This window comes from Notolepis coatsorum, assembly GCF_963971535.1.
Source record: "Notolepis coatsorum genome assembly, chromosome: 14".
Classification (NCBI taxonomy): domain Eukaryota; kingdom Metazoa; phylum Chordata; class Actinopteri; order Aulopiformes; family Paralepididae; genus Notolepis; species Notolepis coatsorum.
In genome coordinates, this window is record NC_140178.1 from 13,835,446 (window position 1) to 13,859,182 (window position 23,737).

The 23,737-nt window shown below is 41.5% G+C and overlaps 2 protein-coding genes across 6 annotated transcripts in view; both read right to left on the bottom strand.

The window, feature by feature from the left end:
• Positions 1-395: 395 nt before the first annotated feature.
• Positions 396-15,316, bottom strand: dsn1 (DSN1 component of MIS12 kinetochore complex). Of its 4 annotated transcripts, none has more exons than XM_084329365.1 (11): positions 15,250-15,316; positions 14,961-15,000; positions 14,264-14,558; positions 13,020-13,093; positions 12,100-12,172; positions 11,900-11,987; positions 11,719-11,769; positions 4,380-4,451; positions 4,112-4,259; positions 3,170-3,257; positions 396-1,961 (listed from the first exon to the last, which is right to left on the bottom strand). In XM_084329365.1, the coding sequence occupies exons 1-11, from the start codon at positions 15,282-15,284 to the stop codon at positions 1,849-1,851; spliced, it is 1,077 nt and encodes a 358-aa protein (XP_084185491.1). In that variant the 5' UTR covers positions 15,285-15,316; the 3' UTR covers positions 396-1,848. The 4 variants fall into 4 exon arrangements, with proteins under 4 accessions (XP_084185491.1, XP_084185492.1, XP_084185490.1 ...); XM_084329366.1 differs by having other exon boundaries at positions 396-1,949; positions 11,719-11,772; XM_084329364.1 differs by having other exon boundaries at positions 11,719-11,772.
• Positions 15,317-19,429: 4,113 nt separating this feature from the next.
• Positions 19,430-23,737, bottom strand: part of atp13a1 (ATPase 13A1) — a 47,743-nt gene continuing 43,435 nt past the window's right edge. For both annotated transcript variants that reach the window (XM_084328868.1, XM_084328867.1), the window contains exons 22-25: positions 22,303-22,445; positions 21,390-21,501; positions 21,158-21,301; positions 19,430-20,131 (exon numbers count right to left, since the gene is read on the bottom strand). In XM_084328868.1, the coding sequence (XP_084184994.1) occupies positions 20,021-20,131; positions 21,158-21,301; positions 21,390-21,501; positions 22,303-22,445 (510 nt within the window). In that variant the 3' untranslated portion in view covers positions 19,430-20,020. The remainder of the gene's footprint in view (positions 20,132-21,157; positions 21,302-21,389; positions 21,502-22,302; positions 22,446-23,737) is intronic.

Sequence of the window (23,737 nt, forward strand, 5' to 3'; positions counted from 1 at the left end):
CAAGGCTCATTTTCATCTAAATAAGAATCGATCGCTCTCCCTGCCACACGCCATCCTCCCCGACTCAAACGCTCACGGTCACAACCCCACTTTTCTCTCCCCCCTGCCTGGCTGTCTCTCATTCTCACCATTCATCCGCCTCCCCGTCGACAGAAAATGAACACAATCACAAAGTAGATTTCACCCCGTGTATATATATAATATATATTATATACCATGCTGAGAGCCTGGTCGCAGCATGACATATCAAACATGTCAGGTCTATATAATACACCTCCATTGAATATCATCACCCCCCACTCCTTATTAATCAGAGGACGAGTAAATAACATTAGCCTAATGAGAGAATAGTTGACACCGAATTCCAACTGATGGGAGTGAGAATCACTGCCGTAATGTCAACGCTTCGTTCTGCCTCAGTGCCCATGGGCCGTGCAGGGAGAGCATCAGCGTGGGGGGAGGGGCCCCCCCCCGGGATGGTCAGGGAGGGGACACCCGTCAGGAGGGAAGGGTGGTGCAGCACAGGAGGAGAGAGAGGATGCTGCTGGTCATCCTGGAGAGCACCGAGGGGGAATGTCAATAAATAAGAAGCACAGATATAGGCTAAGCTGCACAAGTGTTGTCCGTCCGTCCGTCTGTTTAATTTGCATTGTGAATTCATTTAGCAACGGGAGAAGAATACATGTTTGCGTTTCGCTTCACAGTCGATGCTTTGTTGGACAATGATGATAAATATACTTTCTGCATACTTGAAAGCCCCCAGAGTTTGGTTAACAGGTGCGTCGGAGAGAAAGGAAAAGGGTCAATAGTGTGCAGGAATAGGTATAAAATATTCCAAGAGAAAATAGACAATTAACAGAAATTCAAAATACGTTAAGGATTGATTGATTCGCTTATTTTTTTTTAACGTCGTGAACAAATCGCAGATACTAGATCTCAAAATTCTAACTGCAATCATGCAATTTAATCATTTCAGGGAACATGGTATAATTCGATTGTATCCCATAAGCTAATGCTGCTCCATGCTGAAGATATTTAAATACATTTTATGACTACAGATCAATTTGCAGAGGTCATCAGTCCTAGGAGGATTGGGGGGAAACGACACACAGGAGACAAGACGCTTTGAGACGAGCTTCTAAATGCAAATTCCAAGAGACGTTTGATACAAGGACCTATATACTAAGTTATCGGCAATATTGTATTACTTGTTCTAGTTTTCCACAAGTTATATACAGCAACCCCCCCCCCCCTAAAAAACAAGTATTTTTGCAGATTTTTCTGTATCCCTAGGAGACACCAATAAAACATGGACAGATAATTTAGTTACAGTATGCGCATATGAGTTAAAAAATAAAGAAAGCATGACCCAATGATACCAGGGGTGAGGGCAGAGGCCGTTTTGAGGAGTGGCTTTGCCACCTGGTGGTCAACTGCCTGCATTACACGGGCAAAGAGCTCTATATAGAGACCATCTATATATATATTTTTTTTTGTAATCACATTTCATTTTTTTTTTTACAAAACAACATCAACATCAACAATAATAATAATACTGACAAGACAATCTATACCCCATTCTAGTAAGAATTTCCCCCAAGGGGATCAATAAGACGGGATGGGTTAATCGCAGACGAATCGCATCGGCGATCCTACAAAAAACAATGCATGCTAAACATTGAGGATAATTGCATGCCAATTAAAGACCTCTGAACAGGTCCTGCATTAGTATTGTTATTATTATAAGGAATATCTTACAAAAACACCAGCCTTGGAGTACACGTCATGAGAAAATTATATTCGCTCTCTCTCCCCGTCAGTAATGAAGTGCCTGGTCCAGCAGAGGCTTCACTGGTCGCCTGCAGCCAAGGTCACAGAAGACACAGGTGCAGCCACCAGGTTTATGAGGGTGGATTTATGATGGTCAGGAAGGAGATGATCCTGGAAGCCTGCGTTCGCCGCTGAAAGGGAGATTACTTGTGGTCATTTTGCAGGTCACGGATCAAATACTGAGGGGCGGGGGGTAACAATTTCTAATGCAAATCGATTTGAAAACAAGTTGTTCCAATAATCAAATGGTAGTAGCCATAAGTAAATTAAAATAAAAAAATAAATAAAATAAATAAATACGTAAATTCATATTGTGGATTTGCAGAATGACCAAACCCCTAGTGGTTATTTGTAGTATGTGAAGATACTAGCCTACATCTGTACTCGTGCCTACTTTCATTATACCACTATATCCAATCTATAGTCTATCCATATAACACTGTATAATAACAATGTATAATAATAACATTGTACAGTACAATATGAGTAGGTATGGAATGGATATATATACACACACACGTGTATATTTATTAATTGAACAATAGGTATCAGATTGGTACTCGGTATCGGCCGATACCCAAAGCCCAGGTATCGGCGCATCCCTAGTGTATATATATATATATATACACACACATACCTACTCATTAGTTAAACCACTGGCTAGACTGGTTTATTACCAGTGTATTCATACTCATACCAATGTATATAATACTGTACATACATTAGCTTAGCATATTTACTCCGTAGTTGTCATATGTATGCCACAACTACAATGTACTTTACTGCTGGAAAAAAAAAATCATACCGTCTTCTACTATCATGCACTTTTCCACTAAATAATCTTCCTTGCCTATATTACTACCTACTATGCTAACATGTCTACTACCATGCACTCAACACTGCAGCACTCAAGTTTCAGCACTGTTTGATGAACATTGTTACTCAGCTGAAAGAGCTGACTTGTAAATGGCTTTGGATAAAAGAGTCAGCTAAATGACTACATGTAAATGTTCTTTTGCACTCTGGTTAGATGCCAACTTCATTTTGTTGTACTCTGTACTGGTACTTGTACAATGACAATACATCATCCAATCTAATCCGAGTGCCGTGTCTTAACCTTTTACCCTGAATGGACATTTCATACATTATTATTACATTTGTTATACTTTTCACAAGTGCATAAATGTTTAGGTGCATTAGAGAACATCTGGTAAAAAAAAAAAAAAAGTCTAATTCAATTGTGAGCTTAAAATTGAAAGTAAAATCGAACGAGACTTGTTACACTCCTATACAATACAGAAATAATGCCATAGCAAACATAGAAGACAAATATTTGTACCCAATCTGCTGCTGGTCTCTTTAATCAACAACTTGGACAGTTTCAGAATGGACAGCAGCTCTTTAGCCTTCTTGCACTGGATGTCCATCTGGGGGGTGGGGGTTAAACACAGGTTAAACACAAGCAAGCATACAATGCATTATGATTACGAAGCACCTGGAATTATTTTGGGATTCACACCAGCAAATAGATTCTTATGTTTCAGCTTTTTAGGCTCACAGTCCTGAATTTCCTCAAGGGGATCAATAAAGGAATATCTTATCTCATCAATAAATCACATGCACACCTTAACAACATAAGAAATTAAGAAGGGCTATGGGTAAAAAACTAAAAACATCCATGAAAACTCCTGAAAGTTCCCCGAAACTGAAATTACAGAATACTTATGTATGTATGTATATATATATATATATATATATATATATATATATATATATATATATATATATATATATATATATATATAAAGATAACAGATAAGATATTCCTTTATTGATCCCCTTGGGGAAATGCAGGCGCCATAGCAGCACAGGGGAGGGGAGGTACAGGTATGGCCAGGGTGTTATCTGAATATAAAAATATGAGAAAAAGAAACAATAAACTGCATGTAAATAAAAAGGTGCAGAGGGTCTGTGTGCTCTACCCTATTGGTTAAATTATACAACAGTTACAATAAATATAGCCAATATATATACCAACAAATTGCCACAATTTTTAACCCTCATAGAAAATGTTTTACTGTATACTGTGTTACCTGATCAAGGCGTGACACATTTTATTTCCGTTTGTTGTTTTATTGATATTTGTTTTGTTTTGATGTTGTTTTATTGATTATTCTTGTTTGATTTTTATATGTTTGTATCCAGACCCCAGGAAGAATAGTCGCTGCTGAGGCAGTGACTAATGGGGATCTGAAATAAAGAAATTTCCAAACAGACGTACCACCATCTCCACGGTGTGCAGTACCGGCTGCTGCCTGCGGAGCAGAGCGCGGTAGTCTGGCTTGGTCCTCATGAGCTCACTCTGTGACGACTGGGCCAGACGGGTCGGGTCTAGAGTTGCACCGCCGGCCTGACCTCGCTCCACTGCCCTGGTTCAGACAAAGACGGAGAGAGAGAGAGACAAAGGGGAGAATACATTAATATTGACACGATCTTAATAAGTATCGCAGTATCACGGTGTCCCTTAATGAGAGTGGCCCCACGCTCACCTGGCCAACTCCTCCGCATAGCTGCAGTGTTTGTTCAACAAGGCGTCCCAGGACTCACTCTCAGCCTGCAACCTGAAATGCACAAACAGAAAATGTAGCAGGTTACTCCATAATTGATTGGCCTGTGCGTTTTCTTTTGACGTCAATATAATAGTGTTAACCTCTTAAGCCCTAGCCATATTTCCAGAAAATCCACCTAAAAGTACATACCCAAGTAAATGGAAGATTGCTCCAATTCTACAAGACCCATTTGCATGTTCTTGGCATCTAGGGACATCTATGGACCTCAGGGAATGTATTCCCAGTGTCATAAATAGTGTGTCTAACTTTTTTTTTCTTACCACGGTGAATAACCTGATATGCATTAACACATTCCCCCTGCCATAACTTATATCCATCAATATAGCCAGTCTGCCACCACTGAAAGCCTATGGAGATGTTCACCTTCTTTGCAGGGCTATAACTTTTTAAATTGTATTTCTAAATTGACATTACTATGGCCCATTCAACATCGATTATCTATCGTTCAGGATGTAGGAACGTTATACTTTTTCATTCATACAAAAATACCTTCTAGAATTTAAGTATGTTTTTATCGTTTTCGGCAGTAATTCCTAGAACGTGAGTTTTTTTTTTTTTATATTTTTTTTATTATTGCAAAACAAAAAATTATTAAAAGTCAGTACTCAACACACAATGCATAATGAAACTTTCAGTAAAGGTGGTTATAATATATGCAAGTAAAGAAACAGGATAAAACAAAAATAGTCTATAATAACATTTTAACCGTATACTAGAACGTGAGTTATAGGCCTAAACGCATATATAAATGATCGATTGCCGTTTATTCCCTAGACACACTATATTAACAAATTCAACTGTATATGATCGTATAAGTTATGCGTCATCATGCGCGGAGGAAAGGGGGGGGGGTCGTTTATAATTCCGTGCTCGTCAGTAAATGCTTTATCATTATGTAGTATGGGTGGATATATTGATCAGATGGTTTGCAGTGAAATGAATAAACCATTGGGCTGAAAATAACGTTAGCGTCCTCTTACCGTGCGTCAAAGAGACTGGCGGTGAAATATCCCAAGTATAGGATGTCGATCGCCTAGGTCCATTTCCGGTTTGTATGTCGCAATAAACGCCGAAATCATATCGATTATTAAGTTTATAAAGCGATCCATATGTACTATAGTATCTGTCGGGAGCCTTGCAACAATGTCTGGCGGCCGGATGAATTTAATCGACGCACACCTCCCACTTCCTGTTGTTCGAGTGTAACTCGCCCGACCATCCACCAGGCGGCGGTATTGAGCCGTCGTTGTATTGAGCCGTAGGGTCCAGCTGCGGCGTCGGAGGTGTATATATGAATTATGAAAAAATGAAATATTGATCTCAATATCGCTGTACAGCGTGGTCTGGCAGACAACGCATGGCGGGCAATAATGCTGTACAGCGTGGATGGCGGGGAATGTGTTAACAGAACATTTTGCAGGTTAATCCATAATTGATCGGCAGTGCGTTTTCTTTTGGCGTCAATAGTGTTGAGCAGGGAGGCGGCATTCCCACTTTTTCAGTCTCGATACGATACCTGGGCTTTAGGTATCGGCCGATACAGAGTACCGACCCGTTACTTTTAATGAACAGTATGGACTTGGGCCTTCATTTTGAGGCCATTGAACAAATATATTGATACAATACATTGATGGAGCATACAGACCCCCAATCTGCACCTTTGATTACAGTCTCATACAGAATGAAGCCAATAGAATTGTCTCGGACCCCTCCCATGTTTTACATGCCGAGTATGAGCTACTGCCCTCTGGGAGGAGGTTTAGAGTTCCACGCTCTCTAGACTAAACGGGTTTAAAAACTCCTTTATCCCGATCTCAGTTAAACTTTTAAATAGTGCCAGATAAATGGCAGGCAATTCTCGAATAACAGATATTTGGTCGTTATATTATCGATATTCAATAATGGTCATTTGGTTATACTATTACTATATATATATGTGGTGTTGCCAGACATCCTTCTGTGCAGGTACTTTATTGTATCTTTTATAATGTTTATCTCCTCTGGTTGGAGTCAGTTGCGTCATGTCTGTATGTATGCGTCTGTGGCTGCAGTATGGGTGTAAGTCCAAGACAAATTTCCCAGCTGATGGGACAATAAAGTGACTCTTGACTTGATATTCAGGATTAATTATATTGTTTTTCTCATATTCAGATGTAATTTTATTGCCTATATTTATGCATTTCTACTATTACCCTGCCCATACCTGTACCTCCTCCTCCCCATGCTGCTATGACGTCCGAATTTCCCCAAGGGGATCAATAAAGGAATATCTTATCTTAATACATTTTTCTCTATTAGATAGTGAACATGTAAAAATGCAGCAAATAAGGGTCAATTTGCTTAGATTTCTGGCATGTTAGACATGTTTCTTGGCATCAGATTTTAGTATTCAGCCTGGTATTTGACCGATATGTGATACCAGTATCGGTATGGGTGCACGCCGATTGCCTGATTGCTTTTACCAAACGGTTCGTGTTTCCGCGTTCCCGTTTTGCGCTCTGATTGGCCACGCACGTTTCTGGTCATGTGACATGTGCGCCCAATCGTGTGACGGCAAGTTCTTTGACGGTTAAGCTTAGGCGCTCTTTCGAAGTTGGTTAAGGTTAGAGTTTGTCTTAGAGCATGGCGATAGAACGCCAGCCCTGATTCCAAACTCTAACCATAACCAACTGCGAAAAAGTCACCTAAGCTTAACCAGTGATAAACTAGGCGTTAGGTCGTTTGCAGGCTGTTCAACACGGAAATGGGCAAAGACACTGCTCGTCGCGCGATTGGGCGCACATGTCACATGACTAATAACGTGCGCGGCCAATCAGAGCGCAAAACGGGAACGCGGAAACACGAACCGTTTGGTAAAAGCATAGACGCATACCGATTCCCTACCCTAGTGTTAAGTGTTTACTGTTTATTGTCTCATTGGATTCCTAAGTTATTACAGAGGCAAAAGCTATTCCATTAGAATTATATTGAACATTTACATGGCAAGTGTTTAATTTGATCATATTTTTATATTCAGATCTAATTTGATTGCCTATATTTATGTCTTTCTACTATTACCCTGCTCATACCGGTACCTCCCCTCGGCTCACCCATGCTGCTATGACGCCCGGATTTCCCCAAGGGAATCAATAAAGGAATATCTTATCTTAGGTTGGGATTTCTTTCCACCCTGAGGTGGGAACGGGGTGGAAAGAAATCTCAACCTGAGCACGACATAAGAGCAAAATGGCAGCCGCGTGAATATGGTCAGATTTGATTTAAAATGTATTGTCATCATACAGTATAAATGTATGCATTTTTAAATCGTGCACTCTTTATGCCGTGTGTCCTGTGCATGTTGTGTGAGATTTTACGTGTATATATATTTTGAACTCTTGCACTGTTTGTATTTCATGTTTTTTGTATAGACTACAGATGGAAATGAGCTTCTGCTAAATCTGGTGCAAACATGTTTTCATGTGACAATGATTAACACTTTCAGCGCCCACCAGGGGGCGCAGGATTTAGTGCTTGAATGCCCAGCACCCACTTCAATGTTAGCGTTAAAAACGCCTAATCTATGTTTTAAATTATGGCTATGTGTCTAATCTGCCCGTCGCTTATCAATGACTCATTTTCTAGTCAACATTGTCGAAGCGGATTGTTTTTTTATCGGTTCATTTCCATTTTATAGCATTTTGAAAAGCCCTCGTTTTCAAGGAAAATAAAAAAGATTCCGTGATAAACGCCCTGTACTGGAATATTCTAGAACGTTGTCATTTTCTCTGCCTATTATGAATCGTTTTCAAATAAACGCTAGATTATCGATAGTATGTGTACGTATGCACGCTGGGGCCACGATCTGAAAATCGATTCTCTTAGTTCCTGATAGCTCGCACAGCCAAACAGCCAGATCACACATAGGGGAAAAGCTTATATCAAGTTTCTTTATTAGTTGACATGCAAAGATACAGAATACCTTCACATGGAATGCTTTTTTCTGTTATGCTCCTATGAGGATCATAGGACGCTTGGATCATACACATACAGCTCATTACAGTAATATTCCACAATTATTACATTTTAGATAGTAATAATGGTACAGAGCCTTGAGACAAACATATGCATATTCACCACCGCAAACGGACTGGCAGCCGTCATAGGCAGCGCCATTTACGGAAGGAGGGGGGAGTGGGTTGGGGTTGTTACAGGGCTGTAGGGGGGGTGGGGGGGGGGGGGTGGGGAAGAGTGCACAAGCCAAGTCCTGGGTGGGGGAGGTCTCCCTCACACGAGGCAGCCGACAGTGCAGCGCCAATGCAGAGGAAGGGGGGAGGGGGGGGGTGGGACTAGGGATTGCGGGTGGGGAAGCCGCTCGCCACTCTTATCTCCCAGACGGCCTTCGACTCCAGAGCTCTCGGTTCGACCTTGGTCCCGGAATTTGTTTTGGCTGACTGACTGGCACAATTTATCCCAGCCACGTCCCTTTAAATTTGATTTGAATAGAGTGGAATATAACTATTGATTTGAGTGAGTTTTAACAACTCCGTCCAAATGACTGAATGCATTATTAGTCCAAGTGTCCAAGTGTCTTATCAGTTCATTTTGGTAGATCCTGTGCGCGGTAAACAGATCCAAAATCTTCTTATTGCAGTCCAAAAGCTTCGATAATCCAAAAATGACCACGTCTTCAAGTTGGTAACCCGATTATGATGTCCCAACAGGCAGAGAGGGTTAGCCTTATTCTGCTTCTTGAAGAAAATATGCAATCCACTGATTAGATCCATTTAGAGTTGATTTGAGTATAGTCCGGCCACCGGCACGAAGCAGGGCATAGCAGCGTCAGGCTCCATGGAGCAGTAGAGGCGGCGGTAGGAACGGCCTTGAAGGCCTTGGGAGAGGGGAAAGAAATGCGACTTGTCTCTGCAAGAGGTGGGAGGTATACTCCCAATCACGTATACGTGATTGGGAGCCGACGCTTGATATATATACGTTTTTATTCAATTTTAATATCCTATTCAATGTCACAGCTGTATTTTGGCTGGAAAAGGCATATTGGGACTTCGAAAGTGCAGTACCGGCCAGATCCTGGTATTGGCGCCGTCTCGAGAATGCAGTAATCCTTGTTGTAGACTTTGTGTCACATTTTTTACGCTCCGGGCGGACTTTTCTGTTAGCCTGAAGCGAGGGCTTCACCAGATCGCATGGAATACTTTTTGCGACGTCGAATTCATTATGCAGTAAAGGAATGTGGTATCAGCCAATGGACATATGATCTAGCAGATGGCGATCAAATAACTGGAAAATTATTTTTGGAATCCAACCGGCCACAGGTAAGAGCAATTTGACGTCAATTTCAGCTTGATCGTGCAAGGATTTAATAGCCATCCCCCTGCTCAGCCTATGTTGTGGTAATAACAAATGCCGTTATTGGTAATCAATAATCAGAAACGACTTCCCCCGCCTCCCCCTTTCATGCATTCATCATGGAACATAATACCGATCATATGCATTTGGATTTTTAACTCTAGCTTGTATAGGGACGAAACGCCAATCGATTTAACGTTATTAGCTTAGCGCCTTATAAATAGCTTTGCAGGAATTATCCCAGATCATTCCGATATAACACTCATATTCACCACGGTATAAAACGGGAACGTATTGATGAAAAAAATATTTCTTTATGGCATATTGAACGGAAGGTTCATACTGTCAATTGACAATGACATTGGATCCATAGTAGGGCTGCGCGATTAATTGTAAAAAGACCGCGATCTCGATTCATAGACCTATGCGATCTCATTTCTAAATGACGGCGATTCTGATGTATTTGCGTCAAGATGGAGATCAATTGCATTAGAAACACTTGCTCCTATTCTTCTCTCTTCCTCACTCACAACGCTCACTGCCGCTTGCCCTCCCCACAATGCCCCTCCCCCCAGGCTACTCAGCTGAGTAAACAGCTGAGCTCATACACAACAAGGCACGTGTCGAACGAGCAAGACAAAACATTTTCAAGCTAAAGGAAAAAAGAAAGAAATGAGCGACACTGAAGAAAATCGTGGTGGTGAGGGAGAGTGATGTATCCACTACTGTGCGTTTTTTTTTTTTTTTTAACACCTGTCGATGTACAAGGAGGAGTCATATTTGCAAGCAATGCTTTGGCACCATCGCAGCAACGCAAGGTAACACAAGTACACGACCAACCTCTACAACCACCTCAAACGTCACCATAAAGTCGAATATGATTTAGCAATGAAGGACAACCACATCACAAAATCCCAGCCGTCAGACCACACAAGCCTCAATAACGCAAACGTTATACAGTGCATCGTCATATCCATCAAGTCAATCAACACCGTTCAAAACGAGGGGTTTAAGAAAATTATCAAGACGCTAGACAAGTGCTACTTAATACTTTTCAAATGTTGCATTGTCTGCTCTGTACACCCAGTGTCGAACGACAGTCGAGACAGAACTGCGTGCTGATGTGATGAGGTTTTATTTGTATTATTATTTATTCTAAAGCTGTAACTCAACATTCTATTTCATGTTAACACCATAATTGAACATTCTAAAGCCCTAAGCGAACATCCTATTTCACTCTGAACATTCTAAAGCCATAACCGAACATTCATTACTGATGAAGCAATCACACCTAAGTTTATTAATACATTTTACATTCTAGTTTTTTTTATGTTCATTAATGAGCATTTAAGTGAATCACTTTGATTAAGTGTTCTAAAATAAGAGAGGAAAAGAGACTAGTTATTTTGTATGTTACAAGAGACTTTTAAGTTTAAGTCAAGCACTTTGATATACGTTATGTTGTCCGTTTAAGAAAGTGCAATAAATGTTTTTATAAAATTAAAATAAAAAAGAATCGTGAGAGAATCGTGATCTCAATTCTTAGGGAGGAAAATCGTGATTCACATTTTAGCAAGAATCGCCCAGCCCAGCCCAGCCCTAATCCATAGCTATAATATAAAATATAGATTTAGCTCTACAAACAACGTGACGCACAGTGAACGTTTGTAATGGAAAGGTGGCCTTCCTAGAGTGGGGCCCATCTAATGGCTGGCCGCATCATTTAGTCACAGTGTGCATGCACCAAGTTGGTCACAAAAACAGAGCTGGTGAACAAACAATTCATTATGGACTAAATACACTAAGGTAGTAAGTCATACTAGCCGGCGGCGTAACTAGCAATGTGCATGAAACTGACTTTAAACGGGGAAAAATAAATCAAATGTATTTAAAAGAGTAAATAAAAGCAACATGCCTGCAGATGGATTTCTGGGTCTGCTCCAAGGCCTTCAGCATTTCAGGGGTTCTACTGCATCCAAACCAAACAGCCAGGAGGACAACAAGAGGGCAAGTAAGAAATAAAACAAACAACAATAACAATAAGCTATGTTTAAAAAATAAATAAAAAATAAACGCTGTGTAAGCGACTGCGTTACCTAGTAACACTCATACAGGGTTGTTGACACTGCGGTTCACGCTGTATGTTCTGGGCCAGATGACTCCATTTCTGCTGCATGCCGGCCACTGAGAAGAGACGAGGGAGAGGGAAAATATTTAAGCATCTTTAACAAGATTCCGTTTCGAAAGGTTCAGATAAAAAAAAATTGGTAAAAGCGCGTGGAACACAGACACAAACCTTGTTTCTGAAAAGACTCCATGGAGGCGTTTGGCGTCGACAGCAGGGAGTTCTCGGTTCTCTCTATTGCCAACTAGAGACAAGAGAGAAGAGTCAGGAACTGGTTCACTCAAGAAACGACAACGACTCGCCTATAGACACGTAATCTATTCTAATCTTCTCCAAAAACTCGCCACAGACGGTCCAAAGCCTCTTTTTCACAAAAAGAGTTGCGTTTTTTGGTCCATAATGAATTGTTTGTTCACCAGCTGTGTGTTTTCGTGACCATACGCTTCTAATTGTATAATATCTCGACTTGGTGCACAGGCACTACAATAACACCTGGGTCGTTTAGCTGATTTTGCCAGGTGTAGGGCATCATTTAGTCACAGTGTGCATGTGCCAAGTTGGTCACAAAAACAGAGCTGGTGAACAAACAATTCATTATGGACTACTTTAACTATGAAAAACCTAGCTGTGGTAAACCTGGTGGTGGTAAACCTAGCTGTGGTAAACCTGGTGGTGGTAAACCTAGCTGTGGTAAACCTGGTGGTGGTAAACCTAGCTATGGTAAACTTGGTGGTGGTAGACCTAGCTGTGGTAAACCTAGCTGTGGTAGACCTGGTGGTGGTAAACCTAGCTGTGGTAAACCTGGTGGTGGTAAACCTGGCTGTGGTAAACCTAGCTGTGGTAAACCTAGCTGTGGTAAACCTAGCTGTGGTAAACCTGGTGGTGGTAAACCTGGTGGTGGTAAACCTAGCGGTGGTAAACCTAGCTGTGGTAAACGACCACAGAGCTACTACCCTCATGGACGCCGCCGTCCCAGACGACCCACGGCGGAGCTGCAAGGATGAGCCAAAAACACGTCAGCAGCTTTGGAACAGTATCTGTCCACATTTCAAAGCATTATCTCTCCAAAGCCTCTGGTTATCACAACTCACCCTCATAGAAGCTTCCATCAACTTCGCCAGCCTTTCCTGCTGAGGCAGAGATGGGCTGATGCTCCTGCACAAAACTGAGAGAAACGGCAAGAGTAAGACAATGAATTATGCTATATATATATATTTATTCTTACTATATATATATATATATCCACATCTGTCTGTAAAATACCTGCATTTGAATCCTGTTTACAGATACTATATCTATATTATCTGTACATATCCCTTACCTACGACTAGGGATGGGTACCGAATTCGGTACTTTTGAGGTACCAAACCGAAACACGTCGGTACTACCGAGTATCGAATCAAGTGAGAAACCGAGAGAAAAAAAAAAAAAAAAAAAAAAAAAAAAAAAAAATGTATTATTATTTTTTTTTTACTTTTTTCTTTTCATGTCAATGTTCACACGCACAATATATGCTTACCTAGGATTTGACTTGATTCAACAACAAAGCAGTCGGAGCAATGACAAGCCGAAAACTGTCGAAATTGTAGTTATTTGAAGTTTGGATTTTTTTTTTTACGACTGAGGTAGGTAAATTAAATTTCTTGAGACTAATGGCGCTTTTCCACTGCATGGTACCTACTCTACTCTACTCTACTCGGTATTGGAAAAGGAACGAAGTACCAGGGACCTAAAGCGAGTAGAGTAGAGTAGAGTAGAGTAGAGTAGGTACCATGCAGTGGAAAAGCGCCATAAAGTACCGAAAAAAGGTACCGTTGGGTACCGGTATCGATTCACAGGTACCGGTACCGGTATCGGTTCAAATGTGAAAGGTCCCATCCCTACCTACGACTCACATATCATGAATTGAAAATGGGGGACCCTGATGTAAACAAGACGAAAGTCTTTCTCTGGTCTGCATCCCCTTAACAATTGTGTGTATTGAGCCGTGCTGTATTGTACCCATTCTGCAATCTGTTAATAACATTTTCAATCAATCAATACTCTTAGTAGTTATGCTGCTGGCTAGTATGACTTACTACCATAGTGTCTTTATACCTGTGTATCACTGTACATATTAATACTACAATTCATTTAGATATTTATACCCAGTTTAAATCACATGTACATAGTTAATTACTATTGCACTTTACTGTTACATTTGCACTCTGGTTGGATGCCAAACTTCTTTTCGGTGTACTGTACTTGTGCTGTAGTATGATGACGCTACATTTGAATCTAATCTAATAATCACCCGTAATGAATAGGAAACGGAAAGGTACTGGGGGAGACTCACTCTTGGAAGGGCTGGCGAGAGCAGGGAGGGACCGCCGGCTTAAAGTAGACCTCCTCCTCCAGGATTTCCTCCGTTCACTGTGGCTGAGAGATGGGCCCTCAGAGGGAACAACGTCCTGCAGGCTCTTCACCTGCTTCTTGTCTCCCTCTGCTGCCATCTGTTCCTCTCCTGCATCTGGCATCTGGGTGGAGGAGGAGGAGGAGGACGGGGAACGGCTGCGGGGTAACTTGCACGGGGGAGCTGTGCTGGGACTCGAGGGGCGTCCTCTCATAGCAGTCTGTTCTTCTACGTGGACCTTGATAAACAGAATGAATGAATGAATGAAAACTTTATTTAACAGATTGCAGAATGGGTACAATACAGTACGGCTCAATACACACAATTGTTAAGGGGATGCAGACCAGAGAAAGACGTTTGTCTTGTTTACATCAGGGTCCCCCATTTTCAATTCATAGTGAATTGACGGGTTGTGGTGATCTATAACGTTATACAGGCACCAGTTGAATGGTTGATTGATTGAAAATGTTATTAACAGATTGCAGAATGGGTACAATACAGTACAGCTCAATACACACAATTGAGAGAAAGAGAAATACTTTCGTCTCGTTTACATCAGGGTCCCCCATTTTCAATTCATCATAAAAAAAGGTCCAGGGCGGCAGAACAGCTGTTTTGCTTGTTGCCAAGTGTTTCTTACCTCTGTCCGACTCTCAGCAACAGCAATACTCGTGCAATGGCTGAGAATATGAAAGAATAACAATTATAACGTTATTATAAAATTAGATACAACGCTTTGCTTGACGAGTAACGTTAGTTACCATTAGCTCAAGTTAACTCCAGCAACAACCACATAGAGCTTAACGAGTGAAAGTAACAGGACGCCAATTGGTGCATACATTACTCAACACTGTGTTCCGATTACATTAGTCATATGAGTTTTCTTGTGTTGTTTGTTCTGTTGTCGTAGTTCTAAACCTAAGACAAACCTGTTCTGTTTGGGATCAGATTGAACCTCCGCCATTTTTCATACAGCGCGCGCCCACTCCGCCCAGGCGTCTGCTCGCTCCGTCACCACCCGCTATGCATGCTGGGAAACGTAGTGTGATGTTGTCAAAGTACTGCCTGCTAACTTCCGCTTTTGAGCTGATAATTATACATCACATAATCACTCAGACTGATGCAAGTTACCTGGAAATAGTAGGGGGAAAGCGACCGGCGTGCGTGAATACTTTCCCTAAGCGGCGTGATTTCGAAACCTAGCCGCATTTCTGGCAAGACGCACTCTGATTGGCCGACGCCTGTTTCTACACTGGTTAAGCTTAGGCACTCTTTCGAAGTTGGTTAAGGTTAGAGTTTGTCTTAGAGCGTGACGGCAAGTTCTTTCGACGTTAAGCTTAGGCACTCTTTCGAAGTTGGTTAAGGTTAGAGTTTGTCTTAGAGCATGGCGATAGAACGCCAGGTAGTTTGCAGGCTGTTTGACGTGGAAATGGGCAAAGACACAGCTCGTCACGCGATTGGGCAAACGCGTCAGTGGCCAATCAGAGAGCGTCAGTCAGTGCCAATCAGAGAGCGTCTGCCAGAAATGCGGCTAGTTAAGCGGCGTGAATACCAAACCAAGCCGCATTTCTCGGAGACGCTCTCTGATTGGCCGACGCCTGTTTCTACACTGCAGGTGAATAGGGTAAAAAAATTAACTAATAGATATCACAATGAAACTTCCCCAGTTGATTACTTATATTAAGACAAGACTTTTTTGTATTACAAGTTTTCTGAAATTGTATGTTTAAATATGCAAATTAGGCATGATCTACTTAAATATGCACTAATTTGCATATAATTCCAGGACAGAAATCTGAACATTGGATAAAGCCATTTTCAAAATTATAGTTTCATTTTGTTGACATATTAGAGCCAAAGGTTATTACAGAGGGGATTTTGGATATCTCTTTTTATCACTCCATAAATCAGAAAATACTCCATTCAGTCCATTTTTATGGTAAAATTCCATATTTCGCCATGTTTTTAGGAATAGAATGTGATATAAATCAGGGTATGAATGCGATATCAACAAACCCTTCTGTAAATACCTTCAGAACATAGATATGAATAGAACTGGAAGGTTTGGTGTATGTGAGTGCTACTGAAGTGGAGATTTCTGGCTCAGAGTATGAGGAAAAACTCTTAAAACTCATTTTTGGGAAAACGCCTTCAAAGTTCTGTATTCTAAATTATAAAGTATATTATATTTAGCTCACATTTGAATAATATAGACATGTCTAAAAACATGACAAAAAAAACATTAAAATAAAATACATTTAACTTAAAGGCCCACTTGCAGGTTGTATTTTTTGCAAGTGGCACTTTAAATTTAAATAAATGTAAAATAGCTCACCTTTCCCCAGCTAAATGGCATTGTGTCAAAATGCAGGTTTCAATGTTGTTAACAGTTGATCCAAGCAGTTCTGTGCATTCAAAAATACACAATGAGATATTCTGAGCGATCCTCAATCATATTCGATGACGTGCGCAATGTAAAAGCCATGCACGATCTAACGTTAACAATATGTATAACGTTATGAATAAATACATGCATATAGATTATACCAGGGTAACGTTATGATACATACATTTTTTGTTTTGTGCATTTCATTTAGACATATTTTATGTGAAGTAATAGCCTAATATGGAAATAGCCTGTGCTGTGTGGTCTGTGTGGCCTACACTACAACCTCGATTCTTGAATGGATCAATAAGCCATGAGATAGTCGACAAATCATATTGATTTGCAGTAGGCAGGCTTTTTATTTGATCAACAGCAAAATAATCGTAACTACATATAATGTAGGTATTTTGGCGCATTAATATAGCCTCCGGTATTTCATCAGTGCAATACATTTGTATATGTCCATCGTTACTTCTGTGTATTCTAACGTGCAGGTTGCTATTGTGCAGTTATAGTTTGTCCCTCAAAATAAGCCTTGTACGGAATGTTTGTGTAGTTCTTTCTTCCAGCATGGCTGTCTGTAACAGAGCAATCATTGTTTTTGTACATGGCAATGGAAGAGACAACGGTTATATATATATATATATATATAATATATCAACAAAAACATAAAAATGTGGTGTCTTTATTACTGGATCCTGTAAACAAGTCAGAGTAGAATTGCAATATCATGCTTCTAGAGTTTTACTTGCTCTACCGCTTGACAGAAATCAGGCCAGGCCTTTTCTTTTGAAGGTGGTTACAGGCAGCCATACTGGAAGAATGAGAACTAAACATTCCGTGCAAGGCCTCTATTGTATATTTTCACCTTCCTACAGCAATGTAAACAGCTAAAAGCATGACATATCCAAAGTGCAACTATTAAAAATCGAAACAAAAAATGCTACCATGTTAATATGACATCGAAAACCCAAAAATACTTTCTCACTCGGAGGTCGAAGTTCAGTGACCGCTTCCCACTTTGTGAACCTCCCTCGCAGTTCCTGCTTTAAATTTTTTTTTCGTGAATGCAACACACAAGTCAGGCTTAAAGGATCAATAGGCTGCCGCAGATTTTTGGCAACATTTAAAATGTATTATCTTGACTGTAATCAATAGTACAAAAAAAAACAAGACATTTGACACCAACATTTAAATAATATGTTGTCATTCCAGTAAGTGGCAGGAGCTAAAACAACGACATCCAATCAAACGAACGACCAAGTCAAATGATTGGAACGAGCGAGCCGTCTATCAAACCCTCTAGTGCAGGGGTCTCAAACTCAATTTACCTGGGGGCCGCTGGAGGTAGAGTCTGGGTGAGGCTGGGCCGCATCAAATATTATATATATATATATATTTATTTATTTGCTAAATCAACTCTGCCTCTTTGTTCACGGCAACAAGCAATGCTGTTTGTTATTTAAGATGAGGTCGGACTCGGCACTGACAGATGTGTTCATTGTGCTGCTTTTATAAAGCCTCAAATGATGGCTTACAATATTTCATGAAAGCAAAGTGTTTTGTTTTTGGTGAACAAAGTGCTGTACAAGTCCCACAACATAAAACAAATAAAATAAATATATATATTAAAAAAAATTGTTTTTACTTTGATGTCAAGTAGGGGGCCGCAAAATATCATCCAGCGGGACGCGAGTTTGAGACCCCTGCTCTAGTGACACACAAGCGCTTGTTATGTGCATAACAGTGCACAAAGCTACCCAGCAGGGCGTAACTTTAGAGGCAACCTGATACGTTCTGAATGGGAAGGGCATTGAACATCTTAAGGATTTGAAAATATTTCTAAGTTCTGCCCTCAAATCAACGACCACCTATTGGCTCCTGTTGGCCAGGCTCAGCACCAGCTTCCAGCTCCCCCTGTCCAGCTGACGCTCTGACCAAACACACACGTTATACATGAAGACGGCGTGTTAAATGCTTTACATTGTGGGGTAGATTAGGAGGACTGAGTGACATCATCATCAATGGAGCTGCATTCCATCAGTCGCAGGTCGGAAATTCTGACTTCCTACAAGGAAAAATCTAATAAAACAGCGTATCAACTCAGAGTTCGTAGTCGCAAACTCGGGTATCATTTCTCAACGTCCAGTTTCGAGCCTCAGCGACGTCATTTGATTTCAACATGACCACACACACGTCGTATCAACATTAATGTTGTCATCAACTGTTTTAAGAGTACATTTGTAAGTATATTAGCTATATCGATGACCGAAGAGCAAAACCTCCTATCTGCATAAAAGAGTGGGGGAAAAAATCTGCACTTTGCGAGGCACTAATACCCGAGCGGTATTGTTAACACATAATATAGTCCAAAAACTGTGTATTGTATTGGGTATCCTAAAATATAGCATTCTGCAAGAAAACAACAAGTTTCTTTTAGTTTTTTGTTCTTCGGCCATCGATACGTCGTTCAGCTGTATACCGACAAGAGTTTCGCGTGAGCATCCATGTCTCTCCGGCTTTGTAACTCGGAAGACGACGCACTTCCCCCACTTCCGACGTCCGACCGCAAACGAACGCAGCGTTGTTGCGTTCCCCCGTCATTTCAGAAGCTCGTTCGCGCCCACCAGGCCAAGTGTGCTATCTGGAGGGCGGCGGTCGTACCTTTCATTCACAGACAGATCACCTTCATACGGAACAAAACGGTTGACAAAACACGCGTATCTGGTAAGTCCTTTTTATACGTCTGTAAGAGATTTATCTTTTTACAAAATAAAGGGAAAGAGAAATCAAAAATAAAATAAAAAGAGAATGTCCCGGAGGGGGCGTGTGCCTCTACGTCTCACATTGGCTTTGACACACGGTCTCTCCACAAACGGTCTCTCCACACAATACTGCTCTTCTTGGCCTTTTGCAGGAGGGGGGCGGGTGGGGGGGGGGGCGGTTGGGGGGGGGGAGACACAAAGCAAGAGAGAGAAATTTTAGGAGAAAAAAAAGGGAGGGGGAATTATGAAGCTTAAAGAAATAGATAAAAGAAAGAAAAAAAAACACGGAACAGTTTCTTTTTAGTACTGGTGAGAGAGCTGGTGAAGGAGGTGCAGAGCGGGACCAAGAGAGACGCGGGGACGCGCTTAGGACTCCGCTGCAGCGCCGCACGCCTCGACTGTCTGTCTCAGTGGCCGGGTGCCTCGTCACCACAGCTAGAACCCTCCTCTTCCTCCTCCCAAAGTCTCCTCCTCCTCTTCCTCGTCTTCCCCGTCCTCCTCCCTTTACAGTTTGGTTGCTCAGGGCAGCGGCTGCTGTCGGCCTGAAGCTCAAGAAGGCAGCCTGAGAGCCCCCTTGCCCAGGAGGAACTGCAGGATGCGGTCCACCAGCAGGGCGGAGACAAAGTCCACCACCAGAACCTGGGCGATCACCAGCTTGAACTGGGAAGGAGGAAAGACGGGGGGGGTGAACTGAAAGACTATGTCAAACAACAACAACAACAACAACAACAACATGTTCAAAAAGCTAAGAAAACATAGAACTGAATGAGAAGGTGTGTCCAAACTTTTGACTGGTACTGGGTTGTGGAACAATGCCGATATACTTTTAAGAATGAGTCATTCGCTTTTGTATTTTTGCTATTTTTGAGGGTTACAAATGATTTATGTTTTTGTTTTGGAGGCTTAATTTGATAAGAATATAGGTCAGGCATATATAAACATTATGCTTCAGCCTGTACCTTTTCAGTCACTGCCAGAATCAAAGTCTGGAATGATGTGCATATTGTATTGTGTGTGATGACTGAATAAAATGACTTCTACTGGGCGGCTAAGTGGCGCAGTGGGCAAGGCGCTCGCCACTAGTGCAGGAGATGCTGGGTTCGAGCCCAGCTCTCGGCATTGCTACCAGCTTGGCTGGTCGTTCATACTAACACAATTGGCAGTGTTAGGGGTGGGAAAGCTGGTGGGTGGGTCCTGGTCGTTGTAAACAGCGACTCCTACAGTTCGGTCGGGGTGCCTGCTCAGCGAGGAAAGGATCTAAGGGGGGGGTAGTGTGATCCTTCCACACGTTACACCCTCTCAGTGAGAGTCCGCGCTGCCAGGTGAAAAGAAGCGGTTGATTGGCTACACATGTGTCGGAGGAAGCATGTGATAGCCTCCACTCTCCCAGACCGACCGTAGGGGGTAGGTGCGCAGCGACCAGGAAGGGGATTGGGGAATTGGCATAACGACTAACATTGGGATGGGAGAAAAAAACGGAGGAAAAAGGAGGGTCGAAAAAGATAAAAAAAGAAAAAAACGACTTCTACTACTGCTACCGCTACTATTACTACTGCTACTACTACTACTACTGCTACCGCTACCGCTACTATTACTGCTACTACTATTACTATTACTGCTACTACTACTACTACTACTGCTGCTACTGCTACTACTGCTACTATTACAACAAATATGTGGACTCACCTCTGTTGGAATATCTACAAGAGCGAACTGCTCGTTGAACTCCGGCGAGGACCCCGACAGGAGCCCCACGATGGCTAAGCCTGACAGAGCGATGCTCCACAGTAGAGGTCTGTTCTCGCTGAGAGACTCCATGAAAGGGTGGCCCTGTCGGGGGGCAACAGGGGACAGCATGAGTGAAATCTGTTACCCCACAAAGAGGGCAACTACCTCACATAACGGAAGGAATGAGTACCTTGTAGTTAATGGCAAAGGTCGCCATCTGCATGGCCATGGACATGATGTACACAGTGCTGTTGATGAGGCTGGGCTGAAACTCTTTATACAAATCTGCAAACTTCTCCGCTCTGCAAGAGAAAGAACCAGGGTCAGAAATACAGTATACATACATTTATATATTTACCATATATATATATATATATATATATATATATACACAGTATATATCCATATCTGTCTGAATATACCTGCATATAATCATTTGATATACCGAATTATACACCTGCATATAACCCATATTACTCTGTATAATAGCATGTACAATAATGCTGTATATACTGTATATATAGAGTATTATCTAGTTTAGTTATAGTTTATATTTATAGTTATAATTTGTATAGATAGAATATATACGCTGCTGTGTACTATGTTTACAAATCTACTACGGTTGAGGAGCCGGGAAAAACAAGCATCTCACGTTTCTCCGAATGTACCGTACTTTTCGCACTATAAGCCGCACCTGAATATAAGCCGCAGCAGCTAAATTGAATGATGTGTACATATATAAGCCGCACTGGACTATAAGCCGCAGGTGTTTTAATGTTTAATTACCATATGTAATTAGCATTGGGACACAATACTGTCGGACAAATAACAAGAATTAACTCATTTACAAGTTGTATTAAGTTTAGCAAATAAGGGAACAGATGAATAACATTTCAATGCAGTCAAAAAAGCAATATTTAGATTTTTACATTTTCGGTTTTGGTCACGTCGAGTCACATATAAGCCGCACCGTTATATAAGCCGCAGGGTCGAAAAATGGGGGGAAAAGCCGCAGCTTATAGTCCGAAAAGTACGGTATGTACATTTAAAAAAGCTGTGACAATATAAAAGAATGTGAACGTGAATCTGTGAATGTGCGTCACCTGGGTGGACTCCTGCTCTGGGCTCCTTTGTACAGGTAGACCAGGCTGCAGAAGTGCACGGCGAACTGCAGCAGCACCGTCAGCACCGTGTACAGGTTGAAGATGTTGGGCAAGGGCCGCTCTCGAGACAGGGTCTTCAGCGGCTGTGTGGAGAGGAGGAGGAGGAGAGAAGAACATGTTTTTACTGCTGTAGGTGGACGATGGACGTCACCGATTTAGACAATTTGATACCATAATCAAATGGTCATATCGTGGGCGACCGTGGCTCAGGAGGTAGAGCAGTTGTCTGGTAATCCGGAGGTTCCCGGTTCGATTCCCGCTCCTCCTACATTCGGTGTGTGAATGTGTGAGTGAATGGGTAAAAATGTGAGGAACAAATTGTAAAGCGCTTTGGATAAAAGAGACATATAAATGCACCATTTACCATTTTATACATTTATTTTTTATTATGTTTTTGGTAGATCTTTTATTGGTTTTTGCTACCAGGCAGTCCGGTAGAGAGAGAGAGAGAGAGAGAGAGAGAGAGAGAGAGAGAGAGAGAGAGAGAGAGAGAGAGAGAGAGGAAGAATGGGAGATAGACGGGGGAAGATATTCGGCAAAGGTCGCCGGGTCCGGGAGTCGAACCCGGGACGGCTGTGTTGCACCGCAGCGCTGTACGTGGTGCGCCACCCTGGCACCCTTTATTACATTTTTTAAATGTATTTAACCTTTATTTAACCAGGTAAGTCATTAATAACAAATTGTTATTTACAATGGCGACCTGGCAAAAGGCACAGCCTGTTGAGGGACAGGAGGCAGGGGGTGAAATAAATACAAAGTTAAAACAGAACAAGATTAAAACAAGGTAAAACAGGGTAAGACAAACAGAGCAAAACAAAACAGACTCAGAAAATGGGGGACCCTGATGTAAACAAGACAAACGTCTTTATCTGGTCTGCATCCCCTTAACAATTGTGTGTATTGAGCCGTACTGTATTGTACCCATTCTGCAATCTGTTGAATAAAGTTTTCATTCATTCATTTCATTCATTCATACAGGTGCTAGTTTAGTAGCAGATGCAAGTGTCAGTATAAATGTCCATGATAGTATCCCTGAAAGCTGATTTGGCTAGCTCTGAACAAATTGGAAAAACATCTAATAGTGGATATTTTGACTGATATTGCAATTAATTCTATTGCCTATATTTATGACTTTCTACTATTACCCTGCCCATACCTCTACCTCCCCTCCCCCTCATACTGCTATGACGCCCGCATTTCCCCAATGGGATCAATAAAGGAATATCTCATCTTATTTGCGATATCATTCGCGATATTAAGAGGGAAGATAATATTTGCGTCCTTATTCTCCTTTTCATTTAAAAAACGTATGAAAATTGGTGTGATGTTTGTGGGGATCTGTACCAAACAAAGAGGTTTTATTTGTGTACGTCTG